The sequence below is a fragment of the Thamnophis elegans genome, chromosome 5 (genome assembly GCF_009769535.1).
Source record: "Thamnophis elegans isolate rThaEle1 chromosome 5, rThaEle1.pri, whole genome shotgun sequence".
NCBI classification, from domain to species: domain Eukaryota; kingdom Metazoa; phylum Chordata; class Lepidosauria; order Squamata; family Colubridae; genus Thamnophis; species Thamnophis elegans.
Window position 1 is genome coordinate 12,016,648 of NC_045545.1, and position 23,948 is coordinate 12,040,595.

At 44.7% G+C, this 23,948-nt stretch overlaps 1 protein-coding gene across 1 annotated transcript; it reads left to right on the top strand.

The window, feature by feature from the left end:
* The first annotated feature begins 1,748 nt into the window (after positions 1-1,748).
* Positions 1,749-20,727, top strand: GFI1 (growth factor independent 1 transcriptional repressor). The gene is made up of 6 exons (XM_032218870.1): positions 1,749-1,863; positions 2,570-2,761; positions 8,772-9,166; positions 10,227-10,364; positions 15,152-15,317; positions 20,269-20,727. Exons 1-6 carry the CDS (start codon positions 1,749-1,751, stop codon positions 20,445-20,447), a joined length of 1,185 nt encoding a protein of 394 aa, XP_032074761.1. The 3' UTR covers positions 20,448-20,727.
* Positions 20,728-23,948: the final 3,221 nt, after the last annotated feature.

Here is a 23,948-nt window from a genome sequence, read left to right on the forward strand (position 1 = left end):
TCTCTCCCTCCCTCTCCCTCTCCTTCCCTTCCTTTCTCTCTCTCTCCCTCCCTCTCCCTCTCCTTCCCTTCCTTTCTCTCTCTCTCCCTCCCTCTCCCTCTCCTTCCCTTCCTTTCTCTCTCTCTCCCCCCCTCTCCCTTTCCTTCCCTTCCTTTCTCTCTCTCTCCCTCCCTCTCCTTCCCTTCCTTTCTCTCTCTCCCTCCCTCTCCCTCTCCTTCCCTTCTTTTCTCTCTCTCTCTCCCTCCCTCTCCCTTTCCTTCCCTTCCTTTCTCTCTCTCTCCCTCCCTCTCCCTCTCCTTCCCTTCCTTTCTCTCTCTCTCCCTCCCTCTCCCTCTCCTTCCCTTCCTTCTCTCTCTCTCCCTCCCTCTCCCTCTCCTTCCCTTCCTTTCTCTCTCTCTCCCTCCCTCTCCCTCTCCTTCCCTTCCTTTCTCTCTCTCTCCCTCCCTCTCCCTCTCCTTCCCTTCCTTTCTCTCTCTCTCTCCCCCCTCTCCCTCTCCTTCCCTTCCTTTCTCTCTCTCTCCCTCCCTCTCCTTCCCTTCCTTTCTCTCTCTCCCTCCCTCTCCCTCTCCTTCCCTTCTTTTCTCTCTCTCTCCCTCCCTCCTCTCCTTCCCTTCTTTTCTCTCTCTCCCGCCCGCGCCCTCGCCGTCCGTTCCGTTCTCGCTCTCGCTCTCCCTCACTCTCACTCTCCTTCCCTTGCTTTCTCTCTCCCTCCCTCCCTCTCCTTCCCTTCCTTTCTCTCTCTCTCCCTCCCTCTCCCTCTCCTTCCCTTCCTTTCTCTCTCTCTCCCTCCCTCTCCCTCTCCTTCCCTTCCTTTCTCTCTCTCTCCCTCCCTCTCCTTCCCTTCCTTTCTCTCTCTCTCCCTCCCTCTCCTTCCCTTCCTTTCTCTCTCTCCCTCCCTCTCCCTCTCCTTCCCTTCTTTTCTCTCTCTCTCCCTCCCTCCTCTCCTTCCCTTCTTTTCTCTCTCTCCCTCCCTCTCCCTCTCCTTCCCTTCCTTTCTCTCTCTCTCCCTCCCTCTCCCTCTCCTTCCCTTCCTTTCTCTCTCCCTCCCTCCCTCTCCTTCCCTTCCTTCCTTTCTCTCTCCCTCCCTCTCCCTCTCCCTCTCCCTCCCTTCCTTTCTCTCTCTCTCTCCCTCCCTCTCCCTCTCCCCCTCTCTCACACACACTGTCCAGTATTGGATGGAATATGACAAGCGGATCAGAAGACCGGATGCTGTCCCCTCTGCTAGGTTGCTTAGAAAGAAATAGCCTGGAGGGACATGGGGGGGGGGGGGGGAAGCTTTCTGGAAGAGGGACATGCTTTTTTTTGTTTTGTAGAACCGTCTATTCCTCTTGAATTAAATTACCCCCACCCCGCCCACCGCCCGAAAGGCCGCGCCGGCGAAACGGGTGGGTGGGGGGACCAGGGGGAGAGGTTGAGAAAGTGCCAGGCGGTTGGAGCTGCGCTCCCGTCGTCGGGCTGGGGCCACCTGTGTGAATGCCACCTGGTGGATGGTAGGGCGTCTTCCCGGCCCGGCGCTCCTCCCCTCCGCCTTCCCCCTGAGATCGGTGACCAATGCCTCCTTCCCCCTCCGCCTAGGTCCCTCGCAGCGCGGCCGGGGCGTTGGAGAGCTTGGCTGCTGGTGGCGCGCAGAGGAACCAGCGCGGCGGCCGCTGCGACTCTTCAGTCGAAGAGGTCCGAAGGCGTGACAAGAGCCAGCCCGGGCGAGGGGGGAGGCGAGAAAGGGGGCTGCCAGCCCCAGGCCCCTCGCCATGCCTCGGTCGTTCCTGGTGAAGAGCAAGAAGGCTCATAGCTACCACCAGCCCCGCGCCCCCGACGGCGACTACGGCGGCACCCTGGAGAGCGTCTTGGCTCAGATCTGCGCAGGTAAGAGGCAAAAGCCCTCCGGGGGACGATTCTCCCCTCCGGGCCGCCTGCCTGGGGAGGCGCGAGGCCATCGCCACCGGGCACCTGCTTCCCGCTGGCTGAGATCCCGGAGAAGGTCCGGGTTTTGACAGGCGCGGTTGACTGAAGAGCCGCGAAGCTGCATCTGCCGCCCCGTCTTACTTGCGCTGGCTGAGTTGGCACCACGCGCTGACCCACCAAGCGGCCGGTCACATTTTAATCACACGCGTCCTGCTATCCCGACCTCTTTAAGGATTAGTGTAGCAGACTCGTGGCGTTGGAAGTGGTCGTGGGAACCCGAGTTTAACTGCTTCGATTCCCTTCCGAAGAGCCGAGGTGGCGCAGTGGTTAAATGCAGCACTGCAGGCTACTTCAGCTGACTGCTGTTCTGCAGTTCAGCGGTTCAAATCTCACCGGCTCAAGGTTGACTCAGCCTTCCATCCTTCCGAGGTGGGTAAAAAATGAGGACCCGGATTGTTGTTGGGGGCAATATGCTGACTCTGTAAACCGCTTAGAGAGGGCTGAAAGCCCTATGAAGCGGTATATAAGTCTAACTGCTATTGCTATTGCTATATTCTTTGATTTCTCCCCCCTCCCATTCAACAAAATCCCAAATCAGGGATCAACAGGATCTTCGGGCGTGGGAAAAAAAAAACAACGGTTTTCTTCTTTTCTCCTTCCTGGACAGATAGCACGGTTTCGCACCTGGCTCTCCCCGAACGGAGTCTTCCCCCGGATCGCCTCTCCCCGGATTCTCAGCTGCCCGATGGGGCGGACAGGAGCTCCGATTCGGCCCCCAGCTGCGAAAGCAGCAGCGTGTGTGATCCGGCCGCCGAGATGGAGGATTTTTGGAGACCGCCCTCCCCCTCGGCCTCCCCAGGTAGGGATGGAAAGAGGCGGCGGAGGGGAGACGGGGGACGCTTTGAACGAGGGCGCGTTCCCGGTGGATGAAACCCCGAAGTAGCCAGTCGCTTGCGATCCGCGTACCCGAGACGGTTGGGTTAATTCAGAAGACCGCGCTTAAAGCTGGCCAACCTAGCGTATTGAAAAAGCCACCCGGAGGGCTGTTTTGAGAAAATCATAATAGATGGGTCTTTTTTAAAAAAAAATGGGGGGGGGAGAAGAGAGAGAGCTTTAAAGAGCTTAATCCGACTTTTCGCTGCGTCCTATGGCAAGGTAGTCGTTTTCTCCGTTGTTCTTGAATTGGTGGAAGTCAATGTCTCAAGTCGTGTAGTCGCCGTTAAGCGGGTTAGTTTGATCGCTTTAGCGTCGATCCATTTCATCCTTTGAAATGCGCAATGAATGGCGCTTCCGTCTTTGGGCCAGGGGCTCCTTAAAGGTCTACGTTAAAGGGCGGTCTTCGGTTTCCTGCTAAGAGGACCGCGTCCTTTTGAGTTCAGCGAGGGTCCCTGCCAGAGGAGCCTGGCTGGAATTGGAGGGGGGGGATTGAACCTCAGGTGCCTGGAGTCCTCCTTATGCAAGAAGTCCTCCCCTGTCCTCCAGGGACCGCGAGGGAGGGAACGAGGCTTTCCCTTGTTGCCCCCCAAACGGTTCCCAAGAGCGTTTCTTTCTTCAAAGAACCCTCAGCCTCCATACTTAAGTTTTGGTGTAACGTGGGAACCCATCTCCTCGAAAGAAAAGGATAAGGTTGGGGATAGGGAAAAGAAGAGGAGGCACATTGGGGCGAAAAAAATGAACGAAGCCCCTGCATGCAGTATTGCAGGCTGACTCTGCTCATTGCCAGGAGTTCGATCCTGACCGGCTCAAGGTTGACTCATCCTTCCATCCTTCCGAGGTGGGTAAAATGAGGACCCAGATTGTTGGGGGAAATAGGCTGACTCTGTAAACCGTTTAGAGAGGGCTGTAAAAGCACCCTAAAGCGGTATATAAGTCTAAGACCTATTGCTATCTTGGAACCCACTGCGCCACATTAGATCGGACCGGACTCTCCTAGCGAAATCCCCCCGGCGGGTTGGGGAAAGCCGCAAAGCCGCGGAGGGGTGGTGGTAGACGCGTGCAGGTGGGTTTAAGCGACGGGCTGGCGTTCCCTATCAGGAAAGCGTTGAAAAGAGCCCAACTTTCCTCTTTGGTGGGAAAGTGACAGGAGCGGAGAAAGAAAAAGGCGCCTCTGATTGACAGGCGTCTTTCCTTTCGCCCCCTCGCCGGTCCCAGAAGAAGCCTCGACGGTGACCGCGGCTCTTTCTGGCGACCGTTCCGGAGAAGCGCCGTCTCGGGTGGCTCCTTCGGCCTTTGATGTGGCGAGACGCGGGAGGAAGCCGCTCGCCAAGGCCGATCTCTTAGCAAGCCGTTTTCCCTCCGTTTCCCTCTCCCCTCCTTGTCTTGGTTGAACTACCAAAACAAACTTCCTCTTTTTTCAAGAGCCGGTTGAGAAGTTTTACTCCTGGAATAAGAAAAGCGTAAAAAGAGAGAGAGAGAGAGAGAGAGAGAGAGAGGGAGAGAGAGAGAGAGAGAGAGAGAGAGAGAGAGAGAGAGAGAGAGAGAGAGAGAGAGAGAGAGAGAGAGAGAGAGAGAGAGAGAGAGAGAGAGAGAGAGAGAGAGATAGAGAGAGATATCTCCGGCAGCTGAAAATGGGCTGAAATAATTTTTTAAAAAACCATTCCAAAATCCTGAAAAGGGCTCTAACCCTAGAAGGAGAGAAAGCTTCGTTAGTTTCGTTAAGAGATGATTTCCATTAATTATGAAGATGTAGTTGACAAGTGCAGACAGCTTGCTGCTCCCCTCCCCTCCAGTTTAAGTTTAAGTTTTATTTTATTTATATGCCGCCCTATTCCCTGAAAGGGACTCAGGGCGGCGAACAACTTAAACGGGAAGGGGAAACAACAGAGGCGATCAACAATTTGACCCACCTGAATGTTGTAAAAGGGTTAACTTTGGGTCTCAGGCCCATAAAATGAGAAACGGAGCCGTGAGCATATAGGGAAGAATTTATTCAAAGCTGCCCCAAAAAGTGTACTTGTTCTGTGAGGCGGGTTGTCCAAGTTGTGTCAACTGGAAGTAAATATCATTGGGGCTAACAGAATGCCCGTTGAATTTTTCCTGACCAGTCTTTTTCACTCGTTGCACTAAATAAAACCACCCAAACCTGTTTAGAAATATATATATATATATATATACCAAAGTAAGCAGCTAGCAGGGGTAGCAGAAAACATCCTGAAGGACTTGGAGGCTGGTTATTGGGAGGAGCAGCTAGCATTCTGGCAAAAACCACGCCTTGAAATTGGTTTATGTGCATCCAGGGAGTAATTTTAGGAATGAGTAAGCTCCCGTCCTTCTGCTATTTTATCAGCATGCCCCCAGTTTGGATACAAATTTTGAACGACAGTATAAACCAGCTACCAAAGCTTCAGCCCTCCTGGAACAATTAATGAAATCTTTGACAACAATTAAATCGTGAAATCCAAAGCTGAAGCTGATTTATTCAGCTTCAGGTTTAGTCAGCCTTTGATTAGGACTGCCCCTGGGTTTTATAATATGCATTTTGTGGAAGATCTGTCAATACATCCTCAAAGACTTTCTGGTGGGTTCCGTTAGTCACTAGCCTTTCCCCAACTGAAATGATCAGAACAGGAACAGAATAATTTGCGAATATCTACTGAGCCTACAGAAGTTATTATTTCTTTGCCTGTGATATGAATGAAAGCCCATCATTGAAAAATGGCATGCGTTCCTAATTGTCAGAAGACACTACACATCTAAAGATAAACTACTTAAAAGGCAATTTTAAATTCCCTTGTCTTCCAGGCCTATGGTATCTTTTATTCCTTTGCTGATATACAGTCCATCCTTTAATTTCTTTATAACATTGTTTTATCTCCTCCCCACACTTCCAAAAGATGCTTTATTGGTACATTACGAGAAGGAATAGTCTTTAATTACATCTTCATTGGTGAGCTTGTACAATAATAATTATTATTTAAAATACAAGAACGGATGTGGATATTTGCTGCATTTCTTTTCATTTGGACTGTCTGTTTCAGAGGTCCTTAACCTTAAGGTGTGTGTGTGAGGTTAATGGCCATTAAAATAGTTGTCAGGATGGATGTGAACAATGTCAAAGCATATAGATCGAAAGATAAATCTCTGGGCTCCACCAGTCCATCCACCTGCATCTTTATTTTCTGATAATACCTTATTGTGGGAAATATAAATTATACCTGATATTGATCCTTTGGTTTTGCCTCATTTAATTGAATGAATGAATGAATGAATGAATGAAGTAAGTAAGGAAGGAAGGAAGACTTGTGAGCAGATAGATTTGCCCTCTCAAGCTTTGATACTAGTTTTCATGTTTTGTTTCATTTTAACTGAAATTTAACTGAACCTATACTTTTTAAATAAAATTCTCAAATAAAAAAAACCACATATAATGTGAAGATTTTCCAAAGCCCCAAAAACAAAGCAGTTTAATTAATTCAATTAGTTAATAATTGCATTTAAAACGTCTAATTCAGGGTAAAGACACACCTTACACTGCCTGACCTGAAAAAAGCTAAGCAGGGTCGGACCAGATTCGTATTTGGATGGGAGGCCAGCAGAATCCTCAGGCAATTCTGTAGATTACATTTATAAGTGAAAACAAAACAGAATTAACCCAGAAATACTGGAGAAAAATAATGGCAGTTCGCCTCTGTACGGTTGTCAAGAAAATTTCACGGACATCCGCAAATTAAGTTTGACTCGTATGTTGGAAGTGTCAATTAAGACAGAAAAAGGCAAACATCCGAATTTACAAAATCAGCAATCAAATATCCTTGGTTTGGGTTTGCAAGAGATGATTGTTTTCAGAGGAACCATTGAAGCAATCAGCAGTCTGACCACCAGCGAGCATGTTGGAGATAAATATCAGCAACTATCCTTTTTTTTTTCTATGTGCAGAAAAAAAACAAATAAAAGAAGTTACAGCCCAGAATCTTCATGGCCCAAATCTTTTTTATTTTGCTGCAGGTAGATACAATTTGTTTGTTTGCTTCTTTATCACAAAGGCAACCTCAATTGTGGGCTGTTTGGATATGCTTCTAAACATTCTCACTTGAAGATTTTGTATTAATGTTTTCAATAGTATTAATGTGGTCAGTTATTTGTGGAGCTCTGCTTTGGAAAGCCTATTCCTCCACCTCCTAGAAATTTCAAATCCCTAAAGTTTCTGACGATGCCGAAGACAATCACAATTGGTTACATTCTCAGACTGTTTCTAGTCCAATCCCAAAATGGGAAGTGCTTTTGCTCTTATCTCTTCAAAACATCATATTTATATGGCTCATCTATGTAGAAAATGGGCAAGATGTATTGCTCAAGAAGGCTCACGCAGGCAATCATATCTGATTGAGAGATCATTCTATCAAGAATGATAGAATTAATCTCAGAGGTTTTGTGCCAGGGGGAAAAAAAGGAGGTGGAGGATTAATTTCCCTTTAATCTCAAGATTCTATAGAAAAAGTAGTACAGAGTTTAATACTTTCAAAAGCAGCCTGTTTTCTGACTTAGAGCAAAATACATATGGAAACTATAACATTATTGCTTACAGAAACCATTCTCAGGTCATGAAAAAGCATTGAATTCCTATGTAGAAGAGTAATTATGATGAAGCTCATTTAAATATGTGAGGAGAGATTGTTCAGAATTATTGTTCATTGCCTACAGGAGCGTTTAATTTCTTCACTGCACATAACTTCTGATAGAATATTTTGTGTTTATTTGTTAGTTGCGAAGTTGTGCCTGACCCATTGTGACCCCCATGGACAACATTCCTCCAGGCCTTTGGGTACTGTCCATGGTTCCACCACAAAACCGCGGAGTACAAAATTGTGCTCGACGAAAGCACACATTTGACGTCATCACAGTGCGACGAAAACATCGCGCTGTGATCGAAAAATGTAAAAATAAAGCGAAAACCTTACCCTAAACCCCCCAAACCTAACCCTAAACCTAACCCTAAACCTAACCCTTAACCTAACCCTAAATCTAACCCTAAACCTAACCGTTAACGTAACGCTAAACCTAACGCTAACCCTTAACCTAATGCTAAATGTAACGCTAACGCTCTAAACCTAACCCTAACCCTTAACCTAACCCTAACCCTAACCCTAACCCTAAACCTAACCCTTACCTTTATGTGAATTGGCTTGCTTTAATTTTAATTTTATTTCAATTTTTAATTTTTTTCGTCGCGCTGTGATGACGTCATATGTGCGCTTTCGTCGAGCGCGATTTTGTCCTCCGCGGTTTTGACGGGTCACGCTGTCCATGTGGTTTTCACGGCAAAGATACTGGAGTGGGTTGTCCTTCTCCAGTGGATCACATTTTGTCAGAGCTCCTCTCTGCTATGACCTTTTCTTGTTTGGCGACCCTGCACGGCATAACTCATAGCTTCTTGAGAGCTGAGGTGGCGCAGTGGGTAGAGTGCAGTACTGCAGGCCACTTCAGCTGACTGCTATCTGCAGTTCAGCAGTTCAAATCTCACGGGCTCAAGGTTGACTCAGCCTTCCATCCTTCCGAGGTGGGTAAAATGAGGACCCAGATTGTTGGGGGCGATAGGCTGACTCTGTAAACCGCTTAGAGAGGGCTGAAAGCCCTATGAAGCGGTATATAAGTCTAACTATTGCTATTACTATTGCTATTGCTATTCATTGAGCTACGTAAGCCCCTTCGCCATGACAAGGCAGCAATCCATGAAGGGATGTGTGTTTATATGGAACCCTAGATAAATGAGAGAGTAGTTGTCATGAAATTGCAATGTAACATTAGTAAAGCAAATTTCTCTTCCCTTTCTTTCTCTTCTCCACCCCTCCCCTCCCTGCCCTGCCCCGCCCTGCTCCTTGGGCGTGCATGAGCGTCCTAGTAATTGTCTCTAATGTATTGTATTTCCCCAGCTTCCGAGCGGTCCATCTGTCCATCCTTCGATGAACCTTCCCACTTCTCCCTACCCTTGAAGCCCTACACATGGAGCGGCCTAGGAAACACTGAACTAAGACATTTGGTACAGAACTGCAGGCCTTGCTCAACTCTGGAACGTGGCCTCTTCTGTGAGCGAGGATCTGAGCCTGCTCTGTACGCCTCAGAGCATAACTCAGCCCTTGGACTCTATGGTGACTTTGGCTCTCCGGGACTCTTTGAGCGGCCAGCGGCAGCCCCTGGAATCTTTGCGGAGACCCCGCCCAGACTGCAACCGGAGAAGAGTGGAAATAGCATCAAACTGGAATCAGAACTCCTCTGTCGCCCTCTGTTGCTCAGCAGCGGCTCCTACAAATGCGTCAAATGCAGCAAGGTAGGATTTAAATTCCATTTTGGAAGGGCCAGGCCAAGGATGGGCAAACCAAAAGGTGAAAGGGGGTGGTCAGAAGAGAGGTAGATCAATGATCTGAAGAAGTGATGGAAGGTTGGGGTCAGAGTGTCACATGACTTGCCCTGGCCTTTCATTGATCACATGATTCAAAATGATCTGATGTATCAGGCCACACATTTATTCTATCATTTCTTTTTGCTGAATGATAGCAATAGCAATAGCAGTTAGACTTATATACCGCTTCATAGGGCTTTCAGCCCTCTCTAAGCGGTTTACAGAGTCAGCATATTGCCCCCAATAACAATCCGGGTCCTCATTTTACCCACCTCGGAAGGATGGAAGGCTGAGTCAACCCTGAGCCGGTGAGATTTGAACAGCCGAACTGCAGAACTGCAGTCAGCTGAAGTAGCCTGCAGTGCTGCATTTAACCACTGTGCCACCTCGGCTCTTGGTCAGATACCTATGAGAAATCCACAGCAGGACATGAAATCCAACTCACATTCTCTAGTGTCTATTTTTTTAAAAAAAACCAAAATCTAGTATTGTGATTCTGATTGTGGGATAGTATATATAGCTATGATTATAAGCCACCATTAATATATTTTTTCCTTCTTCTAATGGATTCTTCATAACTATGTCCATCACAGGCTATGTATCACAAAAGGTCTCACATCCTTTACATAAAGCAATCCAGTTTTCCACTAATTAATTGACTGAGTTGCATGATGGATCATGGGTAATATTAAAAAAAAAAAGCACCCTTCCACCTGGATATATAGAATAGTTTAAACTGGGAATCCTTGAATGAAACCAGCCTTAGAAAACCAGTAGAGTTCAATTCCTGGTAGGACATAATTCATTGTCAACAGCAAGCCACTTCTTGAGAATCCTTTCTATACTCATGATGTCCTTTGGTTATTGCTCAGTGGGGGGATCGCCAAGGGAAATTCTCGATCGGACAACTTCAGCGACCTAAGACTCAGAACCTGCTATGAGCTTTAGTCCTGAACACTGATGTTTTCCTTCATTCTTTGTTCCTTAGGACTTCTCTACACCGCATGGCCTAGAGGTGCATGTCCGTCGTTCACACAGTGGCACCCGGCCCTTCGCTTGCGAAATGTGCGGCAAGACATTTGGCCATGCCGTTAGCTTGGAGCAGCATAAAGCTGTGCACTCCCAGGTGAGTGTTCAGGAGGAGACGACTCGGGGGTGGGGGGAATGATGGAGTCTACGGGTATCAGAGGGTATGAGGATGGTCAGTTGGGCATTAATTCCAAATGATTCCTCCAGTTGAGCTCTGGTTGTAACTCATCCGGAAAAAGATCTATTAAAGAGTCAAATAAGAGATCTTTTGTATATGTTAGTTCTCTGTTCTGACCCTCCTCATCCCACACCAACACACCCTCCAAGCCAAAGATAGGTTACGGCATTTAATTAACAGACAGACAAGCTTGGGCAGCAATCCAGCACAGATAAGCCTTGGCAGCAATCCAGCCTGCCAAGCTCATCATAATGTTCTCCGACATTAGTTCCTGCGTTGATTTCTGCAAAAGGGGCTTGTGCATAAGCAGTCCTTTTATAGTCTGGAGAGGAGCCTAATGACTACCAGCTGAGTGCAATTACCTCCTGTAATTGCGTAATTGTTCCTTACGCCTATTAGATCTCGGGTGCCGGGCATCTAGGAACAACTCCCTTGTCTCCTCCCCACTGCTGACGTCTGGATCACACTCCCTTGTCTCCTCCCCACTGGTCTAAGGCTCAGGCACCTCCTGGTGGCCAACCAGCCTCTCTGCGCCCTGCTTGGAGTTGGAACCCTGTCCAGGGTCCTCCACATCCTCCAAAGCTGACTCATAGGGCCCCTCACTGTCGGAGTCTGGTGGCAGCTCCAACGGCTCCTGCTGGGTCACAACAGTTCTCTAAGAGGAGGCTGCTAAAAGGTACACATAAAGGTCAGAAGTTTGTACAACTGTTATTTATGGCATAAGAAGTTACATCAATCCAATCTCCAGATTGAATACCTTTTCCTACTGTCAGCAATGGGGTGGAGACATTCTGGGATAGCCAAGTGCTTGAGATGATAAGATTGATCCTCTCAAGAGCCTGAATAGAGAAAGAAGATGTGAAAAGCTTTTAGATGGAGTAATATGATAGACTGGGCTGCTACATGGAGCTTGTTTGAGTGCAACAGCTACCATTCATCAGACCCCGTTGAGATCTTTCTATTATATGAAAATCAGAGTTTTTAGGATCAGTATGGTGATTATATTAAAGATTAAAGATTAAAGATATATGATCAATTAACCCAAATTCAAATTTGGTTGCAATTATTTCTTTAATACATTAAATAGGGTTCTTTTTGGGAGGAAGCACAAAATACAGCTTTTTATAGGATAGCTACAGTACTTCAATAATTAAAGGAAAACAGCTATACGTGATGCAGGCCGGTAAGGGAAGAAGATCAAAAGAATTGTAGAGATAGTCCTTGACAGGGTTGGGTTCCTGCCAGTTCTAACCTCTTCTATAGAAGAGGTTCCACAAATCCACAGTGCCATTTAGAACTGGTTCCAGCTTCCTCTCCCCGCCTGTCTGCACATCATCAAGATGAAGAGTGAGAGGAGGAATTCTGGGAGTTGAAGTCCACAAGTCTTAAAGCAAGTTTGAACACCCCTGGATTTTTCCCCCCTAAAGGGTTAGGGGTGCAAGTGTCTTGTAACTTGACAGCTTTAAGGCTTGCACACTTCAATTCCAGAGTTCCTGAGCCAACATGACTGGAGGAGGAATTCTGGGAGTTGAAGTCCACAAGTCTTAAAGCTGTCAAGTTTAAACACCCCTTGGGGTTTTTATTTCTAAAGGGTTAGGGGTACAAGGGTCTTGTAATTTGACAGCTTTAAAACTTGCGTGCTTCAAATGCCAGAGTTCCTGAGCCAACATGACTGGAGGAGGAATTCTGGGAGTTGAAGTCCACAAGTCTTCAAATGCCAGAGTTTCTGAGCCAACATTTTTGTTGCTAAGCAAGAGCCTTGTTTAGTGAGTTTCACCACATTTTACAAATTGGCCACACCCACCCAGTCACATGACTGTTAAGCCACTCCCACAAAGCAGGCCACACCTACAGAAGAGGTTCTAAAAATTTTTGAAACCCACCACTGGTCCTTGACATATAACAACTGAGCCCAAAATTTACGTTGCCAGGTGAGACATCTGTTAAGTGAATTTTGCCCCATTTTACATTCTTACCACAGTTGTTAAGTGAATCACTGCAGTTGATAAGTTAATGACACGGTTGCTAAATGAATCTGGCTTCTCCCCATTGACTTTGCTTGTCAGAAGGTCACAAAGCAGAATCACATGGCCCTGGGACCCTGCAACCATCATAAATATGAATCAGTTGTCAAGCATTTGAATTTTGATCATGTGACCATGGGGATTCTGCTACGGTCATAAGTGTGAAAAATGGTCCTAAGTCATTTTTTCCAGTGCCTTTGTGACTTTGAACTGTCACTGTTCAAAGTTCAAATCATCACTGTTCAACGAAATGTTGTAAGTCAAGGCTACCTTGGTGGGATTTGAACCAGGGTGCCTTCTTAAAGTATCACAGAACCTGAAACCGAAAAGTGAAGTTTGATGGCTGAAGGAGAATGGAAGAAATTTCCAACTAAATGTGGGAAACAATATTCCTTGTTTCTTCCTTGATTTTATCACTACTGCTTCCCATCATTTTCATGAGAACCTTTGAGAAGTCCAATTCTTCTTTATAAGGGTATTTTGCCCTCCTGGGTCTCTAGAGGCTTTCCTTGAGCCTCCAGGAGGACAAAAACGCCCTCCCCAGGCCCTAGAGGCTCTCTGGCCTTCCCAAACTTCCTGTAGACCTGTTTTTTACCCACCCCGAGCCTCCAATGTGCCCTGCACTTACCTGCATCCAAAACAGGCCACGTGGGGACTCCTGGGAGGGGAGGGGTGGGAGTGGGATTTGGGGGTTCTCCGAACCGCACAGAACCTTAGCTAGAGGTTTTCCTGAACCCCCGTGAACTCCCAGCAGCCCACCCCTACCGCCTAATCACAATTATTGTAATTAAATCTTGCTTTCTCAATAAACATCCAATTTTGACTTGAAGGTAGGCTGTGGAAGGTATGGCTTAAAGCAATACGAATTGAATTTTCATGTCTGTTACTACCCATTTGCTTCCGTGGGACCTCCTTGTAGGCCTTTTCAAATCACAGATTTGGGTAGCTTGACCTAGATGAGGACAGTATAGGTAGGGTGCGTTGTTCATTTGTGAAAGAAAATCTTGCGCTCAATCAAATCCTGTGATTAATATCAGGTTTTGAAAAGGGGTGTACAGCATAAGTCATACTGGAAAGTTAATATATTTTCCCTACACCTTTTGCAAGTGTTTCGTTTGTTTTAACCTGGTTATAATAGTATCACCTTCCTTCTTGGTTTTCCATGCAAGCTGCACTTGTGGAAAACTGTCTTTGTAGCTCGTAATGGCCAGAGATACTTAGTTTTAATGTCTGGGTAGCCTGTCCTGGGATTTCTTTGGGATGAAGGTATGATCTATGAATTTCCAGAATTAATAAGTAACCAGTCAAACAACTAGAACAGTAATTCTGTTCTAGTTGGAGAATTTTACTTATAAAAAGAATCTGAGCCTCAATACACCTCCATTTGTTGGGTGAGTCAGTTACCCCCACCAAAACAACAAACCCATTACATTGTTCCTTCATGCTGTTCACACAAAAGCAGTTTTCTCGGGTTGCAAGTCACACTTTCCAAATGCCAACCCGGAAGAGTGAGACATCTGTGCAAATGCATATTTCTTGCAAAACAGAAGCATTTTAAGTTTTAAAGTTGCTGTCGTTTATTGGATTTATTTTTCCTTTTCCCAATGCGTCCCCAGCTAAATTTCAGGCAATGAGGTGTAGACCAAAGCAGGGTTTTCCCTGCACACAATGGATCTTTCTGTGAAATAAAAATGTCTTATGGCAATTAATTCTATAAAAAAACGCTAATTGATTCTTCCAGTTTTTGTAGTTTATTTTAGAAGTTTGTCGGCATTCATTACTTTCTGTAGGAAACTATCCTGGTGGGAGAGTTTCCTGAATATTCTGAAATATGTCCAGACTCCGATTGCATTCCATTAGTTGGTAGCTAGGCTGAAAAGTTGAAAGTGGCTCAGTAGTTAAGATGCTGAGCTTGTCAATCAGAAAGGTCGGCAGTTGGGCGGTTCGAATCCCTGGTACCCTGTAATAGAGTGAGCTCCCTTTACTTTTCCCAGCTTCTGCCAGCCTAGCAGTTCGAAAGCACATAAAAATGCTAGTAGAAAAATAGAGACCACCTTTGGTGGGAAGGTAACAGCGTTCTGTGATCCTTTGGCATTAAGTCATACTGGCCACCTGACCACAGAGACGTCTTGGGACAGCGCTGGCTCTTCGGCTTTGATACGGAGATGAGCACCACCCCATAGAACGACTAACACATATGTGCAAGGGGAACTGTTACCTTTACTTTAGGCTAATTCTGGCAATTATAGTCCATATACTTTAAAGTTGCCAAGTTTGAGGAACACTGTACTAGCTCTGCTTAGTTTAATTTATTTTTCCAAAGTTTAATTATTTGTAGATAATTTATAAATGTATTTATATCTGGATCAGAGAGAGAGAAAGAGAGAGAGTGAGAGAGATAAAGAGAAAGATTGATTATCATCTAGTTTAATTTACCTCCCAAAATTATTCCAGATCATTAATAATATTTCTTAATTCCTTCTTCCACTAAGATTCTTCCCTATTTTTTTAAAACTATATACTGTAGGAATTTGTTTTACAAAATATACTTTTTAATCCACTTTTGTTATGTTTTTGTTATGTTTGTTATGGTATAATCAATTAATGAGGATAAGACAGTTGATATTTTAGCCATATTGCTGTGCCTTGTATAGTTCAGTAAAGTCTGTTTTTGTTTTTTAGGAACGCAGCTTTGACTGTAAGATCTGTGGGAAGAGCTTCAAGAGATCTTCCACTTTGTCCACACATCTTCTCATCCACTCAGATACCCGGCCTTACCCATGTCAGTACTGTGGAAAGAGGTTCCACCAGAAATCTGACATGAAGAAGCACACTTTCATCCATACAGGTGAAGTCTGCATTTTCATCCAGCTTCATAGATTTTCTTAGTGGTGAGATACAGTAAATGTATGGTCATTCATGTACCCCACTATTTCCTTTTAGATTTTTTCTCTCTCTCTTCATGATCATCATCTCTCCTCCCCTCTCCTCCCCTCCTCCTCCTCCTCTTCTCTCCCTCCTTCTCTCCCCCTCTCTCAATCTACCATTTATCTATCATTAATCAATCTCATCTCTCTTTTCCCCCATCCATCCATTGTACCAATTTTCTTAGTAAATCAGGATGGAGAAAATTTTAGAAACAGTATATCTGCTAGTATTAATTCATTTCAGAAAGATAAATAGGGTTGTTGATTAAAATGAAAGAAATCATATATTAGAGGTTGATAAGACATAGCCATGTACATGAAAATATATAAAATAGGTATAATTTGTTCCTATAATCAATCAGAACAAAGCAATTTGGTGTGTGTTGTTTTTAGGCACTATGGTATAATCATCATAACTTTTCCATTGTTCTTAGCACTAATCAAAATATGGGAGAAATTAATGGGATATAAAACATCTGCTAATTGATCCTCTCTCCACCCTAATTTTAGGAATTTGTGGTTTTCAGTAGCTAGAGAGAAGGGCTAAATTTTAAATGCAGGAGGAATGTATCACTGCATCTCCCATATTTAAATTCATTGAAAAGTAATAAGATTTCTGCATGCCAAAAATCTTGCACACGTGTAGGCTCCATAATTAAGGAAATAATTCCTGATCAGATATAAAGTGTCACCAGGTGACCTTGGAGAAGTCACCGCTTCAAGTTTGTCTATTGAGGGGGGGGGGGAAGGAAGCCATTTCAGTAATGTAAAAAATAAAGTATGCTACAGACCAGGGGTGTCAAACTTGCCGTGTCATGTTGTCACGTGACATATCGTGACAGTGGTGGGTGTGGCCATCACATGATGCATCTGGCCCTCAGGCCATGAGTTTGAGACCCGGGCTATCAGTGGTGGGCTTCAAAAATTTTTGGAACCTCTTCTGTAGGTGTGGCCTGCTTTCCGGGTCCACTGGTGGAACCTCTTCTAACCGGTTTGGTAGATTTGACGAACCGGTTCTACCGAATAGGTGCGAACTGGTAGGAACCCACCTCTGCGTACTATAGACTAGTAAATGGAATATGTTGAAGCTGCAGGCTGGGGGACATTTTTCCTGTGTGAGCATGAAGATTTGTTTTCGTGCATTTTTCAGGTGTGAAGAACATTTGCATTTGTTCTTTGTATGATGAGCTATTCCACATAAATGCATCCTCTTAGGATAAGAGCAACAATCATATACTATCATTTGATACTGCTTTTCATGTAATCATGAATATCGTCATGTCATTCCTTACGCTGGGCCATGGGTGGGTTCCTGCCAGTTCTAACCTCTTCTATAGAAGAGGTTCCACAAACCTACAGTGCCGTTTAGAACCGGTTCCAGCTCCCTCTCCCCGCCCGTCCGCCCATCATCAAGATGAAGAGTGAGAGGAGGAATTCTGGGAGTTGAAGTCCACAGGTCTTAAAGCTGTCAAGTTTGAATATTCCTGGGGGTTTTATTTCTAAAGGGTTAGGGGTGCAAAGGTCTTGTAACTTGATAGCTTTAAGACTTGCGTGCTTCAACTGCCAGAGCTTTAAGACTTGCACACTTCAATGGCAGAGTTCCTGTGCCAACATGACTGGAGGAGGAATTCTGGGAGTTGAAGTCCACAAGTCTTAAAGCTGTCAAGTTTGAACACCCCTGGTGATTTTTTTCTAAAGGGTTAGGGGTGCAAGGGTCTTGTAACTTGATAGCTTTAAGACTTGCGTGCTTCAACTGCCAGAGTTCCTGAGCCAACATTTTGGTTGCTAAGCAAGAGCATTGTTAAGTGAGTTTTACCACATTTTACAAGTTGGCCATGCCCACCCAGTCACATGGCCGGCAAGCGAATCCCACCTGGTCACATGGCTGGCAAGCCACTCCCATAAAGCAGGCCACACCTACAGAAGAGGTTCTACAAATTTTTGAAACTCACCACTGGGCTGGGCCATATACACACATTCAGTATTATATGTTTGTCTCATCGTAAAGGCTAATCTATAATTAAATTATAAAACCCAACAAACAAACAAACAAGGAAGCAAATGTGTCATTTCTTCCATACTCTTAGTCTGGGGGGGGGGGGAGGGAACACATTCTATTTCTATGGAAAGGGTATATAAATTATTGAAGATATCATTTTCCTAGAGTGAAAAACGTTACTTTCAGAAAATGTTAAGAATGATGATTAGAAGAATTAGATTTATCTTCCTTAAAAATGTTTCTTGTTATGCAAGCTGTTAATAGTACCAGTCCCTATGAAAATTTGTGAAATAGGAGATTTTCCTGTTCCAGATAGCAGGCAGACGATGGTCAGTTTAGACGGGTTCTGTTATATTGTGCTATCTGGCATTAACAGAGCTGGATCCAAATTTTGCTGCCTAGGTAGCATCTATATGAAATGAAATGACTTTATTTTAATAATTGATTAACGCCAGGTAAAAGAAAATCACATATGAATCAATAAAAACAAAGCAAAAAAAAAGCGACAGATACAAATCTTTTAAGAAACGATCATGAATTTTAGCAAGAAGCCGCATCTGTTTAATAACGGGAAGCTTTAAAATCCAATCATCCTGTCGTCACTGGCAACAGTTTGTTTGTGTGACTGTTTTGGGGCATGCTTATATATCAGTGGTGTTAATTTGAGAAAAGATGATGCTGATATGTGGCTTGTGAGGGTAATAACACCTTGGCTGCCCCTCTAACAGGTTCTAAAACCCGTAGCAGTAGTCAACAGCCACAAAACTTTCTTCTACTAGGTGAAATATGGACAGGTTGTAACTTTGTGCGTGCGTGTGTGTGTGTGTGTGTAGTTTTCTTGGTAAGATTTTTCAGAAGTGGTTTGTCATTACCTTTTTCCTAGGGCTAAGACTACTAACTGCTAACTGTGTCTAAGAAGGAACTCACAATCTCCCAATTTCTAGTGTAATGCCGTAACCACTACATCAAATTGCCTCTTTTCTGTCACTTTGTTTGTTCTGAAGTTATTTATTTAGTTTTTTTCCCCTCCCCAATGAAATAACTTTAAAACTGTTTGTGATGATGGGCAAAGCGGGATAAACTCAACAATCATTTTCGCTTTTGATAAACAGAGAAACTAAGGCAATGAATAACGAAATGAAAAAAATGAAAAGATATTGAGATTTAAATGAATGTTTTTCACAGGCATTTCCTTCTGGCTAATTTATAGTTCCTTATAGTTCCTTATATAACTACAACCTGATCTTTTTTTATATTCGGGAGTCCGTGCCATGGGTCTCTGCAGATAACCTTGATGATGAAAAAAATGGCACACAATTATGTCACAACAGAACCTCCACATTTTTGTTCTCATGGGCTGAGTTTGGACCCAAGTTTGGAAGTCACGGGGTTGCATTGTGATGTCACAACACATATTTTGCTACTTGCCCACTCTAGCTTGTCCCTGTGGCAGGGGTAGGTTTCAACCGGTTCGCGGCGGTCCCCGCGAACCGGTTGGTCGGCGAACCCGGAAGTAAGTAACTTCCGGGAACGGAGAAGGGCCACCCGCCCGCCCACGCTTCTTACCGGTCTTTGAAGGCTTCTGCGCTTCCACGCAGGCGCATGGCACATACAGCGCCTGCGCGATTCTCCATGAGCAGCTGGAGCATCGCGCAGGTGCTATGACGCATGCGTGAACTGCGTGCGTGCACGAGGACGCTGCCGGCCCCGTTCCAACCGAACCGGTTGGAATGGGATAAGCAACCCACCACTGCCCTGTGGATGCCTATAGGTATAACTAGAGTATCTATAGTTGTTAAGACAATTTCAGGAAAAGATTACCAAATAGGTTATCAGTATTATTTGAGGGCATGCCTTAGCCACATAGCACCTGCTGCTCCATAAAATGGCATCCATTTTTTTAAAAAAAACATTTATTTGGACTGAAATTGCATGAAATCAACAAATCATGAGATTTTTGAGCAGGCTTGCATAAAATCTCATGAAGACCTACATATTTGAGGAGGATTGAAAGTTGTTGATGCTGAGGAATTCTATTCTTCTTGTCTGTCACGCTTCAGCCATAATTATTGGAAAGGTCAGTGTTGGAGTTATCAGATCTGGACTTCAAACATCCAGATGGGATGGTGGGGTGTGTGGTTTCACATACTGCCTGCGTCTGACGGATGGGGCTTTGCTTGTTTGCATGGCCCAGTTTTTGGCATGCTGTGTGGCCCAGTGCCGGTCCACGGACTGGAGGTTGGGAACCCCTCAGGGGTCGACATCAAAAACTTTAGGAAAAGGTTTTCTGCTCAGTTGCTGGGTGGGCATGGCGGGCATGGCCTAATCGTTCCTCCTGCACCACGGCAGAGGAGGGGTGTTTTAGTCCTCCCCAGGCTCCGGATGCTTTTTTGGGCCTCCGGGAGGGCAAAAACATCCTTCCCAGGCTCTAGAAGCCCTCTGGAGGCTGGAAACAGGCCCATTTGTGGGCTTCCTGAAATTCCGGCTGGCCCTTTTTTTGCCCTCCCTGAAACTTTGCGTGCGCCCTGCAGTTACCTACATCCAAAATGGGCCGCGTGGGGGATCCTGGGAGGGCGGGGTGGGCAGAGCACCCAGGAGTGGGATTTAGGGTTCACAGAATCCTAGCTAGAGGTTCTCCAGAACCCCTGCAAACCCCCAGCAGCCCATCCCTGGAACTCCTGATTTAATTTATTCCACTAACAATATCTTCCTTTCTAGAAGAATTTTTATCCTTCGCATTTCTAGCCAGAATATCTAGGACTGCACACGTAGAACATAGGGCTGTAGAATATCTCATCTCCTTTTTAAGTTAGCTTGATAGGGCTACCGCTGTATTGTTTTTAACCTTGCGTCCATCTTCCCATCCTTTTCAGGTGAGAAACCCCACAAGTGCCAGGTGTGTGGCAAAGCTTTCAGCCAGAGCTCAAACCTGATCACTCATAGTCGGAAACACACTGGCTTCAAGCCCTTTGGCTGTGATCTGTGCGGCAAAGGCTTTCAGAGGAAGGTGGATTTGCGGAGACACCGAGAGACACAGCATGGTCTGAAATGAGAACCCGGTGGACTCTGGAATAACAACACAAACACTATGTCGGCGAATTTCCCTTTTCTCCTTGTGGGCTGCCCGTGTCCTGCCTCTGTCTCTCTGGTCTGATCCTTGAGTTGACTTCCTGCCCTCTTCTCACTAAATAGGAAGTTGGGAGGAACTTGGTGAGAGTTTTACAGAAATTAACTCAAAAGGTCTTGGAATGAACATGAAATGCCAAGCCTAAAGAGGTGGGGGGAGAAGCACCTTTTCAGAATTAAATCCTGGACTGAATAACGTATGTTCAGTATCTGTTCCCCTTTCATGCACACCTTGTGGCACAAAAGGCCCTATTTGGATAAGCTACTGATATCCGTGAACCAGAAAATTATTTTTCCCAGGGAATCACACACACACACTGCGTGGGTTTCCTAGAAGTTAATTTTCTGGGATGCCCAAATTTCACATGGTATATAATTCCACAAAGGGATACAATAAAGGAGAGTGTGATTTTTGTTTTGCACCATTTAAGAGTTAAAACTTCATGTTTTCATTCAATTATTATTATTATTTTTTGCCTAGTAATTTTAAATTGACAGTGGAGGGAGCAATTGTATTTCCCACTCTGTAAGGCAGAAAGTATCTCAAGGGGATGGTGAAACCAATAATTGAATATAAGGTCCTGTCCAGTTATACAATGATGGGAGAAGATGGGAGAAGATGTAGCCATTGGGTCAGTTCCATTTTTCTGTCCCAGCCACATAAATATTCAAATATGTGTTTTAAAAAAAGAGAAGAACCCTGTGAATTTCTCTTTTATAGTTCACTATTAAAGTAATACAACAAGCCTATTAAAGTGGGTAAAGGAAGTAAAAAACATCAGTGAGAGTCAGAGGAAAAAGTTTACCAGTATATGTTTTTCTACATAACTCACCAACCAACCACAAGTAAAGTGTTAATATCTTTGTACTGTCCTGCCTCCTCAAAATGACAGTGGAAGCTCCTACTATGCCATTACTGTGGGTTGTTCCTGGCCATTTTGTTAGCCTATTGAACACTAGTGGGGGCCTGAGGCAACGTTTTTTTCCCCTGGAGGAAGAGAGTTTCCCCACCACTTCAACCTCAGTTTTATGGTATCTGCAAGGGGGAAATTAATATTGGGTGCCTCGTGAAGCAATGGTGTAATTTGTGACATTCATGTGATGATGTCACGATGTGTGCGATTTACACCATGGCCTACATGTATGTCTTTACTAGAAAATGCATTTTCTTTTCCTCACAATCACTGCTGGTGTAGGATCCTGGGATTAGGAACCAGCGATGTCTTATTTTCTGCTGCATTTCCTAATTTGCACCTGCAAGAAGATCTCTTGAAACAATAGGCCCTTTTGTTTTTTTGCAGTATCCATTTTTTGGGTTCCTCAATGGGATTGCCCTGAAATCAAAGTTGAAAGACTCATGACACCCTTTACAGGTTAGGATACTGAACGCCTTGAATTATGGGGAAAGAAATATGCACTCAAAGCAGGCAAGATCATCTATCCTTTGATCCTCAGCTAGGCGCCAATATAAAATAGGGTGCTAGACTGATCCAAGATAAGATTGTGGAATAGAGCATTAGGGTATCCCTATGCCATGCATAATTGACTCTTCAGTTATGACTATCAACCCGGGAATTTGAGGGAACATGATGTCTCGGTGGTATCCTTGAAAAGTTTGAATCTACCCAGTGAAGAGTGAGAGTCATTCTCTGTACTCATGTCTATGTGAGTGAAAATAGTCTGTGTTTTTTCAGGCATTGGAGAGAGCACTGTTTGTGAGGAACTGCCAAGAAAGAATTTAAACATAAAGCAAGCAGGGTCTTAATGCTAGAAACTTTAGAGATTTGTCCTAAAAGGGAAAGGAACAGAGAGGGAGAGTGACGAATGTCCCTTCCTGATATGACACTGGAATTTTGTAGTTAAGTATCAGACAGACAAGAAACAGCCTCCAAATCAGATCTGTGTAGATAGCTGACCATTCTTCATCACAACGCAAGAGTGACAAGACATATCTTGTGACAGCATGGTGTGAGTTTTGCCTTTCTACAGTGTATGACATCACACACAAGAAACAAAGGGTGGAGTTTGTGTCACAACAACACAACCTCAAAATATACGTACACAATTCCCCATTTGACCCCCAACCCTCATTACCTATGTATGGGACAGTTTGCTTTGAAGTCAAAAAAGAGATGCCTTAACTAATCCTGGCCATACCTCACACTGAGAAGGGAGGAAAGGGGGAGTGGGGAATTGATTTACTTTATAGATAGGAATGTAAAGTTTTTTTTTGTGTAGATTCTACAATGTGTCTTATGTTCATTAATTCGTATTTATTCAAGTAAAACTTAAATTAATAAAGTTCTGAGGATTCTCGGGAGTTGTATTTATTTCAACACAAAGAGTTAACCAAGTGTTCTGCATCTGAAATGGACTTCCAATGGAGTAGCTAGCATCCATAAGAATATAGGAAGAACAATGTATTAGTTTTACTACGGTGTGTACATTTCTAGTGGTTTTTTTGTAAGGGAATGTAATAACTGCAGGATATATTGCTTTACACAGAATCACAGTGTGCTCTCTAGTCTGCAAGTGGGAGTATAGGATACTGAACCAAATTTGGAGATGTCTGTAGAGTAGTGATGTGCAGTGAGGTTTATGGCTGGTGAGGCAAACCCTGCCGTTGTGTCCTCTATGGCGGACACAGCGCCGGGACGTCCAAAAGCCCTGCCGCTGTGTCCGACATAGAGGCGGGATGCCATAAGGAATTTTTCAGCTTTTAACCCTTGCTTAACTCTGCTCGAGTGATCATAAAGATAGACTAAATGAGGCACGTGGTTTTCCCGCCTCCTCCTGTAGAGGGCACTTTTTAAAGAGGCTTTTTAAAACAGTTAAGCACTAAGCAGAGTCATCCACTGTGACTCTGGCAGCAACTACCTCAGCCTTTTTCCTTTTACATTTTTTTCTTTCTTTTCATGATGACAGTGGTGAGGCTCTGCCTCCCCTGCCTCCCCTGCCTGCACGTCGCTGCTGTAGAGATTCTCAGTCATCCAGGTCATGGTTGTCCCAAAGGCACTCTTTCAGGAGGCAACTGGCCTTTCTTGTTTTTTTCTTTTGAAGACATTTCGCTTCTCATCCAAGAAGCTTCTTCAACTTTGATAGGAAGTGAAAAGTCTTCAAAAGAAAAAAAAACAGGAGTCCAGTTGCCTCCGGAAAAAAACACCTTTGGGACAAATTTGGAGATATTAACATAATGTTTATGAGAGTCCACTACAAATATTGTAAGAAAATGAGCCTTACTTCATGCTCATGTACTTGAAATGCTCTGTGTTGTATATATCCAGGAGATTGCACCCATAATCTGCAATGCGATGGCCATTGGGGAAAGAAAAGAAACTATGGAATTCAGTAGAACTTAACTTTTGGGTAGGGCACTGAGTTCCCCAAATAAAAACTGAATATTCGAATGTTCTTGCTATATGCCTTT

Excerpts from the sequence above, each read along its gene's own strand:
- GFI1 (XM_032218870.1), top strand. The coding sequence starts at position 1,749 with ATGCCTCGGTCGTTCCTGGTGAAGAGCAAGAAGGCTCATAGCTACCAC. Across the intron at positions 1,864-2,569 it reads CTTGGCTCAGATCTGCGCAG|ATAGCACGGTTTCGCACCTG; the intron begins GTAAGAGGCAAA and ends CTTCCTGGACAG. Across the intron at positions 15,318-20,268 it reads GCACACTTTCATCCATACAG|GTGAGAAACCCCACAAGTGC; the intron begins GTGAAGTCTGCA and ends CATCCTTTTCAG.